Here is an 18,432-nt window from a genome sequence, read left to right as displayed (position 1 = left end):
AGTGTCAATAGCCTCATATATTAGAGCTAACCGCCTTTGTGGTGAGCGAGGGTGTCAGGCCTTTTGGCCCGACAGCGCTTGTTACCATGATGAAATGTAGATTGAATGGAGGGGGTCTGTGTCCCAGGCACGAGAGCTCGGACTCCCCCGGCCTTTGTGTCCCGAGCACGGCTATTGTTCAAACCCATTCAGGGTTCTCGGGGTGGGAGGGGGGAGAGGGGGGGAGCTGGGTGAGAATGGGTTACATCTCTTCATTTCTCCCCTGATCTCCAACTCATCTGTCAGCCGTGGGAGGATAAGCATGTATTTTACACGCTTGATTTGTTGCTAAGTGAAGGCCGGCCATTGTTGACTTGTTTGACTAAATCATGTTCATGGCAATCAATGTGTACACAGTGTGCATATAGTTATGTTTGGGGTTTATTGGAGGACGAATCATTGTTATGAATCAGCTGGAAACTTGACTCTTAACACTCATCTCAACCAAAATCTGATTGAAATATGTGGTGATAGTTTGTGGAAAATAGTCGTTCACCAAGATTTTCAGTCTGACCGCATTACGTCCTCTACTTTAAATTTGCCCTTTGTGTGCCTAAATCCATGTTCTTATGAGACAGTGACAAATGGCTGGCCCTCGAGCTGAGGACATGGCCGTGTCCCTCGCCTGCGTCAGACAAAAGTGACGCGCCGTCCTGGCGCCTGTGTCGTCCTTTCATCTCCTACACCCTGTTGAGGTGAAGATGGATGGTCCCCCGGCTCCACAACGCCACATTCAGCCTCTGTGCTGGCGTATTGTCTCGCCCTTCTGTCCCTCCTCAGCTCTTAAGAGGTTAGTCTGTCCGAAGCTGGTTAGCAACCAATGACACCCTTTCCTACATATCCACTTTTTGCACAGATGCCTCGGCCCTTCGAAGCCCCAATAAAACCCTTCAGTTTAGTTAAAGGAAATGTTGCAGTGTTGTTCTGAAACTGCTTTTATTTGTACGTATGTGTCGAAGAAGAAGTAGCTGCCTTAATAAAATAAATATGATCTATGTTGTTTTTTAAACATCTGATTTGTTCTCACTAAAGAGATAAGGAAAAACTTACAGACGCTCACATTCGTGAGGAGAAGAAGAAGGCAAACGAGAATTATTATTAAAACAGAATTTTAATTTAGGAAAATAGAAATGCACTTTCTGAAACACACCATTTCCATTTTGACAACGTTTCACCACCACAGATCTCAGATAAATTACAGACTTTGCAACTCTGATAAAAATCCCCAGTGCATTCAGAATATTTCTGTATAAACAATGCAGAAGAGGCAATTGATAAAAAAAAATAAAAAAAATAAAAAATAGCAGCAGTTTGAATCGAACAACATATTTACAGTATGTACAACAAGACGAGGCACCGGCCGCCATTTATCAGTTCATCAGTCGTATGTGACCCGTTTGGTTCATTGCACTGATCCAGAGAGTCACTTGTTCATAGACAGGCTGTGTAACGTGGCGGTGGGCAGAGGCTGGCAGAGTGAGCAGGGGCAGGGCATGCCTGGGAAGTGCCTGTAGGAGCCAGTCAGGTGCAGCGGTTCCCTCTGAAGGCCCTGGACTGCAGTGTGAAACCCCAGGAAGCTGGCTGACGGAGGGGAGTGCGGAGCTGGGCCTGAAGACGGAGAAGATGAGTGATGCTGGAGAGACGAAGGCGCGCTGCCCACCAGAGCGTGCAGCGACTGGGCCAGAGGATGCAGAGGGAGGTGGGCAGCGGTGGCTGCAGGGGTGATGGTGGGGTGGGGAGCGCTTCTTTGGATGGCAGCACTGCTTCCATAAACATCCCCGACCAGTTTCTTCATCTCCTCCAGAGAGCTGGACAGCATGAGGATGTAGTTGCGGGCCAACAGCAGGGTGGAGATTTTGGACAGCTTGCGGACCGAAGGTCCATGAGCGTACGGCATGACCTCCCTCAGGCCATCCATCGCCTGGTTCAGATCGTGCATCCTTTTCCTCTCCCGGCTGTTGACCTTCAGCCTCAAGTCCTGCCCGTCTTCCTTGCCGGGCTCAGACCCGGTTTTGTCCTTCCCGCCTCCGCCGCAGTGCTCCGTCCCGCCTCGGCCGGCCTCGCTGGCCGCTCTGCTCTCCTCGCAGTATCTCTGGAACATCTTGTTGGAGAAGAAGCTGCCAGCAGAGTCGTCCACCACCAGGTCTGGGGACGAGGAGCGGCTGCAGGTGGAGCCAGTGTCAGAGTCCATTTTCGTTAAAGCAGGAAAAAATTCAGGAGAAACTGAAAAATTATCAAAAAAAATAATAAAAAACGGAGATTCTGAGTTTAGGGCTTAAATTCCTAGTTTTAGAAGTTCCTTGTGGTTTGGCAGCTGTCTCACTCCTGAGAGTTTCAGTCTGATGATCAGTCCACAGGAGTGAGTGTGTCTAAACTGTCACCCCGTAGGCCCACTGGGGTGTATTTATACAACCGACACAACAAAGGAACAATAAGCCGCATAATGAGACACTTACGGCCACAGCCAATTGCAGAAGGGACACACTTTCACCCCCCTCTGTCACACCTCCTTCTTGCAGCCCCCACTTCACTTCCCACACCCACATTTTACTCTCCCAACGCTGCTGCTGAGCCCCCTACACATTAACCAAAACAGGGGTAGCCTCACATTAAGTGTTAAGCTGCACATGAGGAGTTAACCAGGGCTGTGTTAAAACTTTCATAAAAGACTGTCATGATTTATGTGAAAGTAAAATTGCTCAGATTTTAAAGTGTGATCTGGTAAAAACACTCCAGTAATTTCCACTATAGTTTTGTTGACACTCAAAATGAAGTGAAAGCGAGAGTGTGAACCTAAAGAGTTCATCAGCCCCTCTGTCCCGATGCATCAGCTCGAAAATGCCTTCAAGGCCTTATTTACATATGGTAACCACGAGATACTTGGGAGAAAGGTATGAGGCACCGTATGAGGTACTTAAACATGTAAAGAGCAGCGTTAATGGCAGACTAGGTACAATTTAACCGGGAGCTTGAGACAAAAGGGGTCAGATAAATTTGACTCGGCTCCCCAAACAGTCTGTGAAATCGCATCACTATCACTGGAAGGGGGTCCTCCAGTCGGGGAGGAGGTAGTTAAAAAGATACTAAATGAGTGGGCAAGGCATTGTTGTCCCCTAATTCAACCATAAAGCTACTACTTTCCCATTTATTTAAATGCTTTTTATTGAAGTTTATCTTGGCAGCTGCCTGGAAAATGAGAATACTTGAGAGAAATTACTGTGTTGCATTTGCCTTATTTTAGATGGAGAAGTTTAGACATATAAATTCCTTCCAAGCCTGATGTCCAACATGCAGCTGCAGATCTAATCTTGTGGCGGACTTCTCAGCATCTTTCTCTGCGGTGTTCAGAAGCTGGATTTCATCGCTGAGCTCAGGAATTTCCTGCCTCCCTTCTGCCAAGCAGAGCTTCAGCCAGAGGGCCAGTAGTCTGAGAATATAATAACACTCCTCTCATGTGTTCCCCTGCACACAGAGCAGCACAAGAGAGTTGCAAAAACATCGGTTTTGTGAGCCTTGGACTGATGCATTGATTCTTGCCTGCAGCACAAAAACTGCAAAAACCATCGTCCAAGATTTTATTCAGTTCAAGTGGAAGAAACGTGTTAGAGGCGTCATACCTGGAATGTGTTGTGTTTATCTGGCACCTCATCTGAGTAATGGTTTGCTTTTCTCTGCGTGGTACTGAGGAGGACACCCTGGTTTATATTTACCCAACACTAATGAAAGTCTCCTCCAACCGAGAGCGTCTTTGTGCAGCTTCATGAATGTTCTTGAAATCCACTGTCTTTTCTTTCATCTTTCATCTTCACATCAATCTATTAATTCCCACTCAATTTTCAGAACTCTGTGTTCAAATCCCTTCCATCATTTAATATTTATGAATAACCTAACTCAGAGCTAAGGGACATCAAAGGTCCAACCAGAGTGTCAAAAAACACCAACTTTAAGTTGGTTATCGATCATAAAGAATTTCACACACAGGATATCAAGTCATAAGCAAGATTGAACTTTTATATAAAAACACTACAGCAGACTGTCAAATTATTTTTATCAAATAGAAATAAAAAAATAGTTGTATAAGAAATGTATAAGAAATGCACTGAGGTGTGTTTTTGTGCAGGTTGTTGTCGCTGTGACTGTAACATGTGATCCTAGCAAACATTAACAGACCACCTGCTTCAGTCACTATAATAATAATAATCTTCCTCCCTGGACCTAAATCTGGTTTCAAAGTCAAAACTGAAAAGGGCCCAAAGGCCGTCAAGGAAAGACAAAATGTAAAAATTGTAAATTCAGTAAGTGACTACCTCCAAATGTTTTTCAGTAAGAGGAAGTGTCATCAGTGTGTTTAAAAAAGACTATTGCATGAGCCTGTATAATCTAACTAACTAAACCAAACTAATTTAAAAGTCAATCTACATTTGTCCATCCAAGAACTAAACTTGTAACTGTTCTCAAACACCTCTCTGTAATTTGAGGTCAGTTATAATAGTTAAATGGCTTTAAGACTTAATTAACATAAATGTCTCAGGTTAAAAATCTAAAATGTCTTTCTATCAAGAGGCAATTTTTCCAAATGCCCCCATTTGTTTGAAAAAGTCAGTTTCCAAACATTTAACTGAAGACAACAAGATAAATCTTTCTTAATTCATCTTCTGGTACTTTTCTGTTCTAATATTCTTTGTTTCAATTCTCTTGTTTCTTCTTCAAATCGTTTTCACACATATTAATGTGAAAGGAACACTGACATCCTTCATGTTGCATGAAATCAATCCTCTGATAACAAACTTGATAAAAACAGACTTGCATGTTGCAATTTTGACGACTCTCACACCGTGTGCGTTATCTCCAAGTAAGAAGTCCTTCTCATTCACTCACACACACATGGACGTACAAAAAGTTGGGAGTGTGAATCAAGCGGGCCCTCAGGACCCCCCACCATGGCTCCATCAGGGGGCCCCGCAGGGTGCTCCGGCTCAGCCAGCATTCACTGATATTATAATTGGGGGAACCTCGAGAGCCAACATCGGCCATTTATTTGGAGCATATGGATTTTCCCATCGTTAGGCTCCGAGCCAACATGGCTGCTGGACTCTCGGCTGCTAATTGGGTCAGGTCCTAATTAACTACGTCGGACACAATGGTCCGGATTTCATTCTGTTCCCGTCTTTCAGACCTTTTAATGGCTGGTTCTGTGCCACAGTTCTTCATTGTCTACTACGACACTCCAAAGAGAAGAAAACGATCCATAATGTGGCTGTAATAGTCTTAATGAAATATCTATATATCAAGGAAACTGTGCCAAGTTCTTCTTAACTCTACATGAAGTTAAATTAGTGAGATTGTCACTCATGTAGAATGAATGTGGATATGCAGCAAAGAGCAGCAGGAAAGTACAATCACAAAGAGAATATATAAGGATCAGTGTGTGTAATCAGTCCTTCTCTTACTCCATTATTATATGTATGAGCCGGATAAACCCCGTTCTCCCCCTCATACTTATTCTTATTCATGTGTTTACAGAGGCAGCGGGCCACACAGAGAGACACACGGCTCTCTGAGCTTTGCATTTTACGAATGAAAGCGTAGCCACCCTCCATGTTTCCACATAATCCCTCAATTTTTAACCCTACCTTTGAGTGTTTGACTTTCTTCTCTGGATGCCAACTTTCAGGAACCTTCATCCAATTCATGGCTCCCAGACAGACTTTTTATTTTTAAGCTTTAGAGACCCTTCTCTTTCTGCCGCCTCACAGGGTGCACTCCAATGAAAGTGCTCAGGTGACCAGAAAATGAGGGCATTATCACAGGCATATGCTTGTGGTGACAGAGGATCAGGCGAGATTAGGGCCTATCATGGCTCAATAAAGCACTAAGCTGAAGAATAAACCTGCGCTGTGTACCATCGGGCTTCCTTCACTCTCCGCTGGTCATTGTTTAACAGGATCAGTGGGCAGATCTCCTGCACACACAAACACACACACACACACACACTGGGCTTTAATCTGGGCATGTGGTCGAGATCAGGGCCCGCAGAGGACACACAGTAGCGTTCGGTCACCACCATTTTTCTCTGAGATCGTAGCAGGACAAGTGTTCAGCCGGAGCTGATATGTGGAATTGGTTTGGTTCACTTTATCTGCGGATCTGAACGTTTCCTTCCGAGTACCGATGTGTGGGGAGAGAGATATAAAGTTGTTCCACAAAGTGTCTGAACGGGACGACAAGTGTTTCTGAGAGAAGGGAGTGCTGCCCTTTGTTATCTCTCTCCGCTGGGACAAGCTGCTCTGTGATTTATTCATTTACACTGCCTGAAACAATTGCATTATCTCAGCCACAACAAAAAGACACAAAGGCACGATGAAAATCCCCCAGGATGTTTATGAGTCACTAAAGAGTCCAATAACTTTCCCCTTCATCTCTAAGCGGCCACGGAGGATTGCATGCTGTGGAGGGCTGCAGGGCGAGGGCAGTCAGTGGGGGGATACAGGCCCAGGGAGCGGTGCTGATTATGGGGAGGATAAAAAGAGTCCAGGCCCTCTCCTCTGCAGCTGAATGGGGTTCGGTCAGCAGGCTGTCCCATACACCGGCCTGCTCCATGCTGCTAGAACTTCATAAATTACCCCACAATTACCCCGGGGGGACGCAGAGGGAGGACAGACAGGCGAGAGGGGGAGAGAGTGAAAGGGGAAAGAGCAGAACCGGTTGCCGAGCAGACCATCATCAGGAGGTGCGGGGACCAGGTCCAGATGTTGGCCTTCAGGTTGCTTTAGGGCCCAAATGATGGCGGCCTCCTGAGGACTGTCACGACGGAGATTCACGTCTTAGAACTAGATTTGGTCATTTTTTGAAAGAAGAAACACGTAATTCTTCTTCTTACAAATGAAAAATAATAAAATGCACCTTTTCTTTGTTTATTACCCCTCAAGAGTTCGTTGGAGATGGATGCTTCTGTAAAATGGACAATACTGAATCAAACTGCTTACCTGACTTAATTAGCCTTTTCTGTTATTGTACTTTAACTGCGACATCATGGTATTCAAGACAATCCAATGTGTTCAGCAAACATGGCTCACTTTAAGAGCAGCTTCTGAAGTTCACAAAGGTCCAAAATCACCCCTTCGGACACTCAGTAGTTTACTCATCTGTGAGCAGTAAACTCAGATTCAAGAGAATTACTCTTTTGACATCATCACTCACATTTGGGAGTCGTGCAACTGTAATCTTTCCATCCACCAAACGTGGTGCATTGCATTGTTAGACTGTACATGACACAAACATTACTTCTTTTTGGTCCATTGTGGAATTTTTCTGGCACTCTATAGTTGATAAATTTGCACACATAATTTGATTTTGGAGATTCAGACACATACTATACATTTGTTTTTAAATATAAAACTCAAAACTTTTACATTTTAAGTGGTTACATCGTAAAATATAACTTACTGAATAGAAGTTATCTGTTTCATGAAAACTTTGAAAGCCTGTTCACTGTTAAGAGTTGAATCACCCAAATTACAGCAAAAACATTTTCATGCATGCACGCTTTGTTTTATTTGTTCCAGGTTCATATCCGTCTCACGGACATTTCTGCATCCACTCAGACATTTGAACAGTTAACAGAAGTGAAATACAATTTGATTTGTGCTTTGAAAAGCAACACGTGTATAAAAAACCAGCCTTTGTTAACTCTAATAATCCAAAACACATGCCGTCAACAGTTTTACAATATTTACAATGACAAATGTTTAAAGGGAAGTCTGAACAATCCTCACTGACTGTTGAACATTTTGATATTTAATGCTGAGAGCTCCACAAACAAAACTCCGATCACCTCAACACTCTTTGGATGGAGGTAGAAAGATGGAAATCCCTAAATAATTATGATAAGACTCATCTGCACTGCAACGTAACATGGAATAAATAGGCCTATGATGATTTTCTTTGACATGAGGTGACTTTTTTAAGACCATGATTGATCACTGATATTGTTCATAAATCAGTAAAAAAGTAAAAATCTATTTTAACATAAGGATGTATGAGAATAAGTTGTCGTAGAATTAAATCATGTAAATTCCGATCAATCAAAAAACACACAGACCTACAAGCCTATACAGATGCACACACTTACACACAAAGTGTATCTGTTTGGCATTGTGTCGGTCACACTTTTGAACAGTTGGCCGCTCACTGGTGCACGGGGGTGGCTTTGTGTTGCCGTTCTGACCCCCCCCCCCCCGTCTCTGTGTTATGCAGTCTGATAAAAACCGGGGACCTGCTCGCCCAATAATCTCCCTCCCTGAAGCCCAAGCACGACTCCTGCCTTTCATCAGCACCATTGTTTCAGTCTGTTACCTCCGCTTGTGCTCCTTCACCACGGCAACACACACACACACACACACACACACACACACACACACACACACACACACACACACACACACACACACACACACACACACACACACACACACACACACACACACACACACACACACACACACACACACACACACACACACACACACACACATCCCCATTCCCAGCCCCTCCTCCTCCTCCTGCATCCCCGTCCCATCTGTGGATAGGCCTGCCATGTGTCTATTCATAAGGGTGCCGGCGGCAACGCCACTGTATGTGGACAGTACATGAAGCAGTCCTTTTGTGTTGGGCTCCATCCTCAGCCACTCACCGCTGACCCCGGGGTCACCGCGCACAATAACCTGAGTGTTGGTGGCCACTGGCTATCCTCATTGGCCGGTGATTGACGAGCTGATCGATGGTGTGTGTGCGAGTGTGCGTGCGCCCACATGTGTTCGGCTGAATCAAACATGTCCGTTTTGGTCTTTTGAAGGCATCAGATTGGTTAGTGACACACAATTGACTTCTTTTTTAGCTTGATGTAGTGAAATGAACAACTGCAATTAAGCTCAATGGGCACACGCCTTGTCTGGACAGAGCGCGCCCAGTGGAGCTGTACAGCTGTAATGTTACATTTAATACTCCACCTACTGTCTTCGTGTGTTTCTTTGTAAGCGACTTGGCTCATAAACATCAGATCATTTACGTTGAATTCTGTCTTCTGCCTTCAAACTGTCATTTTGATATCATCCTTCCTCTTTTCCTCTCTCGCTCTTTACCCCCTGCCTCTTCCTTTTTTGTATCATGGCACACACACACACACACACACACACACACACACACACACACACACACACACACACACACACACACACACACACACACACACACACACACACACACACACACACACACACGAGTCACTGTCGGGGCTCAGGTGGGCGATTACGGGCCCACATTAAACCTTAATTCACATTTGGCTGGATCTGAATACTGATGAGGAGATCTGCTCCTGTGGCACATTATCATCTAGTGTCCAACATGGCTGACACGCAGACACAGTTCCTCCTGCAGGGTCGGAGGTGTGACTGAGTCCTGTGGGGGCGACGGGTGCAGGAATAAAACACACAAACATAATATGAAGCACAAACGCAGCGTAGCCGCGTTGTTCTTCTTTGGATGGAGATGGAGTTTCTGACCTGTCTCCACGATCTGAGAACTGTCGTGCTGCTGTCCTTGAACAGAGATGCTTCATATTCTGCTTCGATCCAACTTTTGACCACAGCTTCAGTCTTCATGGAAATCCTGAGGTCTTCACCCAGGAGGATGCAACAACTGGAAACAGTCCTCAGTGGAGCAGGGCCGGACCCATACATCATGCTGTGACTCTGGTTTTATCAGGCCAGATGTCAGCACCTTGGGTGAAATCATGTGACTGCATTCGTTTGTTTTTTACGTAGTTTTGTTTTTGTATTCCTTTTCGTGGTTTCTTGTCCTCTCTGCCACGCCCACCTCACCTGCAGCCCATCAGCCATGTGTTCATCATGTCCTCCCAGTCCACCTCTACTCGCTCACCACCTCCTCCACGCTCAGAGCTTTGTTTTTTCTCCCTTCTGTCTTTCCTGCCGTTGATCCTGTCTTTACTTTGGACTTTGCCTCAAGCTGATTTTTTTTTGTGAGTATTGTTTTCCCCTCTTCAACCTTCCTCCCGTTCTGTGTATTCACACTTCACACTTGATGTGACAAACTGCATTTTTACACAGAAGAAAGACCGGGGTTTGTTGCTGTAACTCAGTCGACAGTGTAACAGCAGTTAAAGAGGATCTCTTGGCAGCCAGGACGGACAGGAGGAATGATTACAGGAACCAAGGTACATATATGTGAGTATTGTTATAATTGTTGTTTTTGTTCCATCTAATATCTTTCAGTAAAGCACTTTGTAACTATTTTTAGAGCAGTTATGCCATCATGTAATATAATTAGCATAATTATCTTTCATTTCATTTCTAATTGCTGCCCGGTGGTTTCTATGTTAGTTTTACGGTACGCAAAGTGCCAAACTAATGTGGAATAACCGCAAGGGTCAATGACTCGATGTCTGCCATAACACATTCATGTAAAATGTTATTTAGTCACTAATTGATTCCATGTTTTTACGTTAGCATGGCTCAACCAATCATGACCAAGGGCTGGAACTGAAACGTGTACAGCACTCTGCAAAGAAAAGCATAAGGATGACCTATAAAAACACAATTAAAGGGAAATAAAATCACTTCATTGCATGCAGCGATAAGTTTCCCCAAATGAACACATTAGATCATCATACCTAATTAAAATATTGTTGTACTTGCTTTATTATTGTATTCCACATTATCTGAATGAGGAGTCCCTGTGACCTTCTCTATGCTTATTTATCACTATTCTTGAGTTAAAAATAAATCTTGCAGTTTGATGGCCCCACAGTTTTTATGAAAGGGAAAGTACACCCTGAGATTTCTGCCTTCACAGCTGAGAGCAACACGTCTGTTAGTGAGCTGCTGCACCAGGTGACTATCATATGGCCGTGTGGCCTCACAGCACGGCATCAGGACTGAGTGTAGGTTTATGGCACCTTTGTTATTGTTTTCACTCTTTGTCTCACTTTTCCTGTCTCGGAGAGAAGCGGGCCTCTATGTTTGGCCCTGCTGAGTGCCGCATTAAATATCAATACACATTTATGAGGGCCCAGAAATACTCGACGCAGGGAAGATGCAGTAAAGAGAGAGGAGAGTGCATGAAGATGTTAACTGGGGCAGAGGAGCAAAGAAGGAGTGGAAAAAAGACTCAAATGTGAGGGAATATGAAAAGAGCACTGCATGGGAGCAGATAACCGCCCACCTGTTGCTGCTGCTGCTGGTTGTGTTTCTGTCTTTTTACAGTCTAAACCATGTTAATCTGTTAGGCAATGCATCTTCAATTTGTAGCGTTAATTCATTATTTTATTTATGTTTACCAAGCAGAAGCACAGAAGAGCATAAACTATCCTTTTTAAGTTTTCAAGTAATCTGATATTCATGATGTGCTGATTCTTAAAAAGGTTTTAGGGTTACAGAGTAATGAAGCGCCGACTTAAAGCCAGAGTACGCAGCACTTAAACAAAAGCTCCCATAAAAGTACAGCTCTAGTGACTGTGTGGCAGTATATTTGGGGGGCAGTGGGCAGGAGGGGGAGCACCCCAACTCCAGCCTTTAAAAGATTAACCCCGAGCCCACAAAGGCAGCGGGGGCTGCGGGGCCAGGCGGGGGCGTGAGTGGGCCACTCGCTGGTTAAATATTGGCCGTCGTGGATCCCCCGTCATTGTCTAGTTAGCAGCTCTGGCCCCCGTTAGCAGCGCAGACACACATCTTGGCAGCCGGAGTGAGCCGATACAAAGGCCGTCGCTGCCCGAAAGGCAGAGATGGAGATGTATGGGTCCGGGGTGGGGTACTCGCCACGTGGGGCCTGTGGTCGTAAAGCCCAAAGCAGGACAGATTGGACGGCAGAGCACCCCCCTCCCCCCCGGTCCTAGACTCTCTGTGTCTCGGCGATGTGACAGTGATAAACGGGACGCACGGCCTTCCAGAACAACAAACAGACACTGCCTCATTTCCCCAATGTGGGCGAGGGCAGGCATAAAGGAGGTGCCATCCCATTAGAAACTGGGCTCAATGCTGCTGAGGCTGAGGAAGGGAGGGGAGGGGGGGCAGCAGAGGGCCACTCGACCAGAGGCCCCCAACCAAGAGGGGACAGCTTTGCTGTTTTGTTTTCTCGAAAAAGTGTCATAAAAAACTCTCCTTAATTGGTGCTCCATAAAATTAGCATCTCCAAGCCGATTAGATTTCCTCTCTCCTCCGCCGCCATTGTTCCTCTCGGTGACCCCGTCACTGCCATTCACTTTTCATCCTTTCACAATTTTATTGGGCATCAGAGAAAGAGGAAACTCTTGTAAGATTGTGCCCTTTGCCCTCCACTTCTCCTCCCGTTTGAGTTAACCAAGTCCCCGTTTGAAACGACTGCCTTCTGCTCGGCCGCTGAACACTGAACTCATGATGACACACTGACTTTGGTTCTGTTAAACCCTTCAGTTCACTCTGAAAACCAAAGTGTTGAGGTTTACTACTGGTGCACGCCACACGCCTTTCTGTTTGGCCCACGAAAACCAACTCGAGCACAACTATTCGCATTCCCATGCGTGTTACAGTGAGCATTGTAAAAGCCTCTAAATAGATTAACCACACTTCCTCAAAGTAGAGCCATTGTGCTTCGCTGAAAAAAAGTTTCCCCTTCAGCAGAAACCCTGTTTATAGACATGTCAGAGCAGCACAGACTGAAATATAATCCCATTAACTTTGAATGGCAAGTCTATTCCTCTGTTGCATAATGTGTCTCGCTCTGCATGGATAATCGCCATCTCGGTGGAAACGGCAGTGAGATAAAGGGATTTCAGACACTTTGACGTCTTTATGGATGGAGTAATATGATCGCTGGGACCGTCCGCTCCCCCGGCAAAGTTCAGGCCGTCTAATTCCTCCGATCGAAGATGTCATCGAGGTTGAGTGATGCCTGACTGCTTCATAGTGGGCTATAATGTCTTTATGTCATTTTATGTGTTGTTCATTTTGTTTGAGATGGAAATAAAGTGGGTTTTAAGAGGGACAATTTTAAATTCCTAATCAGCAGGCTTTGAAAGATTCAAAATACATTTTGTGCAAAACAGAGGGCATTAAAATAAACTGCTAGTTGCAGGAAGATTATTTATTGTTTGCTTACTTGCAGAAAAGTGGTTTCCTTTCTGCCATGACTATTATTTTATAAATATTCCTGATTCAAGTTCAGATACTCGGGCCAAAATATGACCCGAGTCATTGTATGTCGAGCAGCAGTAGGAGGGCCTCATGAGGTTGTTAAGGTCTGTTACATTGATATACGCATATCTCGGGGAAAGTGAGGGTTAAAGAGTGGGAATGTCTCCCGACATTGTGATGCAAAGGGCACGGGAGGGTTAGACCAGGTTCTACTTGGCCCCCTGACCCGAGACCTCTTTGATGCTTGCAGCCTTCAGGACGTGGGCCCCCGAGGGGGGTCAGTGTGGCGCGGCCCTGGGACCCGACCACTGCCACGGAGTCAGCGGGATTCTGGAACAAACTTTTGTTCCTAAAGAAAATGTACGCGGCTTTGGGTGGGACTCGGGGAAAGGTCACATACTAGCTGTGGGGGTGGGAGTGTTGGGGAGAGGGAGGGGGAGAGGGAGGGGGGGTCAAAACAAACAGTCTGGGGGAACAAATCAGGACACTTTCTCAGCCATCAGTTAGATGATGCATCCACAATATCCAGCCTCAAAAAGTTGATCTAACATGTCCATGTGAGACCTGCAGCTGGAGATTATTCACCCCAAAGCTTGATGGCATCAAATAAAAATAGTCCAGAGATGAAGCTTTGGATCCCTGCTGCAAAGAGGGGACATTTACAGCATGGATATTGTTATGGTTGAAAAAAAAATCAAGAGGTTCTTTGGCATCATACACATTATCATACATCTCGTTATTAGTTTACCTCACAGATTATGTTTTAAAATACCACCGTAATCAAATTCAGCCTGATGGACGATGTTATCTTCAATATCCACTCTGCTCCATCTGCAGTGCCGAGCACCACTCAGTCTCCTTCAGTACGACTCTTATCGTTGGTAACTACCAAACACTGAAGACTGAAACTGGATCAAACCCTCTCAGATCAATAGAGGCAGCTGTGTGGAGGTTGGTCCTCGGTTTTACATGCTGAGGCATCCCAGCAGCCTTCTGGGAAGACGAGACAAAAAAAATAAAAATAATAATAAATAAAAAAAATAAAAAGACATATATATATATATATATATATATATATAAAACCCTCACTGTGTGTCCTGTCAGGATTTAACAGAGACTAGTGAGACTGCACACTTCCACCTTCTCTTACCCAGAACTTCACTTCATTCACTGTTATATCAGGATTGATCCTGTCTCTCCAGTGATGGTGGAGTTTTCATGTTGGTCATTTTACAGTCACATGTTTCACAGATGTCAATCATACACACTGTATCTCCATCTGATCTCTCAGGTGAGCCACACAAACATTGGCACCTTATGTAATAATGAAATTATTTGTTTCTTTGCTGTATCTGATTTGCTAAAGATACTCCACTAAAATGTATCAGACATTTCTTAAGTATTTCTTAAGTATTTTACATACAAAATTAAATAAATAATTTAAATACTAAATAAAACCCTTTGTTTTTGATTCAATACAATTAGAGATGAAACTAGCTGATATTTCAATAGCTGTTTATAAGTCCTTTTATATAACGATGGGAAATATTTCATAATTCCATCTTCTCAAATGTGTTTTCCTTGTTATTATGTGAATAATTACAAAAGTTGGTACTTTTGGCTGTGAGGGACTTTCAGTTTTTTTTAAATTTTTTATCACGATTCTCTGAAGGTTGAGAAATCAAACTTAACTGATTAATTAAGAAAATAATTAGTACTGAAAAAGTCATCAGAGCAGAAGTGCTATATGAAGGATATATACTAGAAACCTCAACCAGCTGAAAATTAGATAGGTAGGTAACTTTATAACATCAAAACACTCCAGTACTTTTATTTTGAATGCTTTATGTTTCCTGATCATACGATGAAATCCTGGATGTGAGTGTCCTGACAGACTGGGAAAAAAAACAAAAAAAGTTTGTAACCTGAACTTACTGAAATCAATGCTTTTGTGTTGTATGATTTTGCACACATGGATTTTTTTTGAGTCAGTCAAAAGCAATAACCCCACAGAGGAGGTTACGAAGGAGGATTTAAAGGATATAATGCGCCCTCTAGTGGCCAAACGCGACCACCAGCTTTTAGGGACTGAAATGCAGGTCTTCAGTTCCTAAGATGAACAAAACAAGGAATATGAAACCAAAAAAAAGATTAATTTCACTCACAGGATCTTACAGAAATATATTTTATCTTCATGCAATTGCAGTTTTTTTTTTCTGTTGTAATGCATGATGATAACTCACAATCATTTTAGTGTTTTTTTTTTTCATTTTATAAGTGAATTGCATTCACTTTCCTGATATGACCCCCCCACCCCCAACACACACACACACACACACACACACACACACACACACACACACACACACACACACACACACACACACACACACACACACACACACACACACACACACACACACACACACACACACACACACACACACACACAGCCCAGACCTCTCCGTGCTCCGCCTGGGGCTAAGACACTCATTTAAGATAGATGGAGTGTGTTGGAGTCACTCATTTCCTCTCTCTACATGAATAATGCAGCGCAGACAGCTGATGAGGCACATTTGGTTGTCAAGTTGAGAGGCAGGAACACGGTTACATAAGAGCGCTGTGGATGAGCATGTCTGACAAGCCTCCCTTTGAAGTACGAGCCCCACCATCAGGACCAGCACCTCCTGCTGCGATTAATCGTCATGCTCTCAGGGAAGTCACCACCTCGGCCCGGCCTGGCTGTAAAGAAGACGTTCAGGCATGATGAAAGAAATTAAAAAATCATTCTGGGGCTAAATTATCCCACAAGGTCAAAATTTAATCAGGTGGTTCAGACATTTTACCGCATCCAGGATGTTCTGATTCGCTCTGCTTTCATACAAAATCCATTTTTATTGGTTGTTTTTATGTTTCTGATTCCACTAAAGGATCACGTGGTTCTTTATAACGTGATAAAGTTTGACATTGTGGATCACAGCCTCTTTCTTCTCCTGAGAATCCACTCACTTTAGATGACTGTTTTCACATTTCTACGTTACCCACTTCCTCTTCTATCCGTTCAGCTGATATGTGTCCTTTTTTCATGTTTAATAGCATGGATGGGTTTCAAGAAGAGGCCCGGACCCACGCAGACACGTGCCTCCTCCATCTTTTATTAGACTTAATGCAGAGAGCTGCAGGCACAAGGAAGTTACAAATCAGCAGCACTACAAACCACGATGCCAGCGGAGAAGATCTGTGGACCTTTACCGGCGTACAACCTGCTTCCTTTTATGCATACGTTAAAGAAATGCTGATAAAAATCCTGAAAAGACTGGACCTCCTGTTTGTGCGCCAACAGGCCCGCAGCAGCCGTCCCAGGTGCTAATCACTTGCATTTTTGATTAAAGAACACCGGCAGAAAGTTCTGCGTAAATAACCCGACTTCCCACGGGCCAGTTTGTCCCGCCTCGCAGAGTGCATACGTTACGCAATGGGAAACTTTCAGTCCCTTTTTATTTATGTAAGACAGAAGAAGACAGCGAAGAAGATTTGAAAAAGTCCTTCAAACGGGACACAAAGATCATTCAACTCAACTCATCATCTCTCGTGTTCCCTCCACTCAAATATGAAAACACAATCATCCGGCCTCATCTGACTATTATCAACAGCACATCCCCGAGAAGAAGCCGTCTCATTCTTCCCGGTGAGAGCAGAAGCAGATTATTGAATCACACTCATATTCGCCAGATAAATTGTCACATTATCGCCGCCCATTTCCCGCTAAACCTGCCGCTCTAAAGCTCCTCAACTCAGGGGAAAGACGACAGCGGCGATATCCCTGGGCAGAGGAAGCCTCTTTCTCTTCCTCCTCAACACCCCCCACCACCCCGTCTCCTCCTCCCCTCACTGTCTGAAAAGTAATTTAATTCTGCTGCCAGTTTATCCTGTGAATAAAAGAGATGAAGAGGAAGAGCTTGAGGGCGGCTCACAGTTCTGTTAACTTTGTCCTTGTGCTTTTTTTGCCGCCTTTTTGTGATAAATTACAAAAGCTCTGAGCTAACGAGGGCGTTATGATCATAGCTGTGCTGCTGCGAATCAATAAACATCCTCTTGACCTTCGGCATCCAAATTAAACTCATTTCACGTTTCCTGAAAAGATCCTCAAAATGACACCAAATAAAAACAAGAAGAGGACGGTGACGGTCAGACGGAGACTTTTTTCACGTCTGGTATCAGTCATCTCACCCTGACCTCAGCCAGCCTCCGTCTGGGGCGGCCTGAGCACGGCCTGACAAAAAAGGTACGTTTCTGATTAATGGTATTTCTCAGCCGCGGTGGAATATTCATCTGTGTACAATCTCGTGCCTCCATCAGCACTCTCGCCAATGTCACAGTGACTTTGCAGAAGCTTTTCCCCGCTGCAGGACCATCTGTTTTACGGTGCGTTTACGGGCGAGCGAACATTACGCGCCATTTCGGTGACCTCAGGGGACACGGACGAACTGGAGAGGGAGACGAGAGACGGACAGAGAGGTGGGCGTGAAGTGGAGAGCTTCACAGAGTTTATTGGAAGTGTAATTGCAGCTTGTGTGTGTTTGCCTCTGTGTTTTTGCTCGTGTTGCATGTGGCCACATGCAGACTTGTTGAAGGCTGTTGCAGTGCAATAAAAACCCACTGCTGCTTTGAAATAACCGTCTTGTAATGTCCCCAGTTGCAGACAGGGGGCGCTGTGGATCTCCCCTCCAGTCTGACACCACACTGAGCAGCAGCCGGTGCAGTCAGCGGACATGTTCTCTCAGTACAAAATCACACATCACCGTGTTGAGACTTCCTTTGCACTGCACATCCATGCAGCTTGGATTATTCTCTTTGCTCATTGGGTTAATTGGTAGGGAGACAGATAAATAAGACAGAGGAAGAGCAAGAGCGAGGAAGAAGGAGTGTGTTGATATCAAGTATCTCTCCGCGGGGGGTTTAACTCTCCAGCAGAGCAGGAAGCCACGGGACATCCCCAGAGGCTGTTTTTACCTGAAGTGTGTGCACAGGGGGGCTGAGAGAGACGGGAGCGATGGAGACGTCAGCATCCCCACGGGAACCAAAGACCTGCCACAGTGTCTGTGTGGGAAGCAGTTATCGGACAAGATTGGATTTGAGAGGAACAAAAAAAAGGAAAATGTTCTCAAAGTTTCAGATTTAAAAAAAAAAAGGAAAGCAGATTCCTGGG

General features: G+C 44.6%; 1 protein-coding gene across 1 annotated transcript; it reads right to left on the bottom strand.

Moving 5' to 3' along the window:
- Positions 1-1,389: 1,389 nt before the first annotated feature.
- On the bottom strand, positions 1,390-2,230 carry olig4 (oligodendrocyte transcription factor 4). Its single transcript, XM_069723184.1, has one exon. It carries the CDS (start codon positions 2,228-2,230, stop codon positions 1,463-1,465), a length of 768 nt encoding a protein of 255 aa, XP_069579285.1. The 3' UTR covers positions 1,390-1,462.
- Between the last annotated feature and the right edge of the window lie 16,202 nt (positions 2,231-18,432).

This window comes from Brachyistius frenatus, unplaced genomic scaffold (assembly GCF_029030835.1).
Source record: "Brachyistius frenatus isolate BFR_SWC_R1_liver_20210118 unplaced genomic scaffold, ASM2903083v1 Contig_318, whole genome shotgun sequence".
Classification (NCBI taxonomy): domain Eukaryota; kingdom Metazoa; phylum Chordata; class Actinopteri; family Embiotocidae; genus Brachyistius; species Brachyistius frenatus.
The sequence above is the reverse complement of the archived record's forward strand: the minus strand, read 5'-3'. Positions and strand labels throughout refer to the sequence as shown.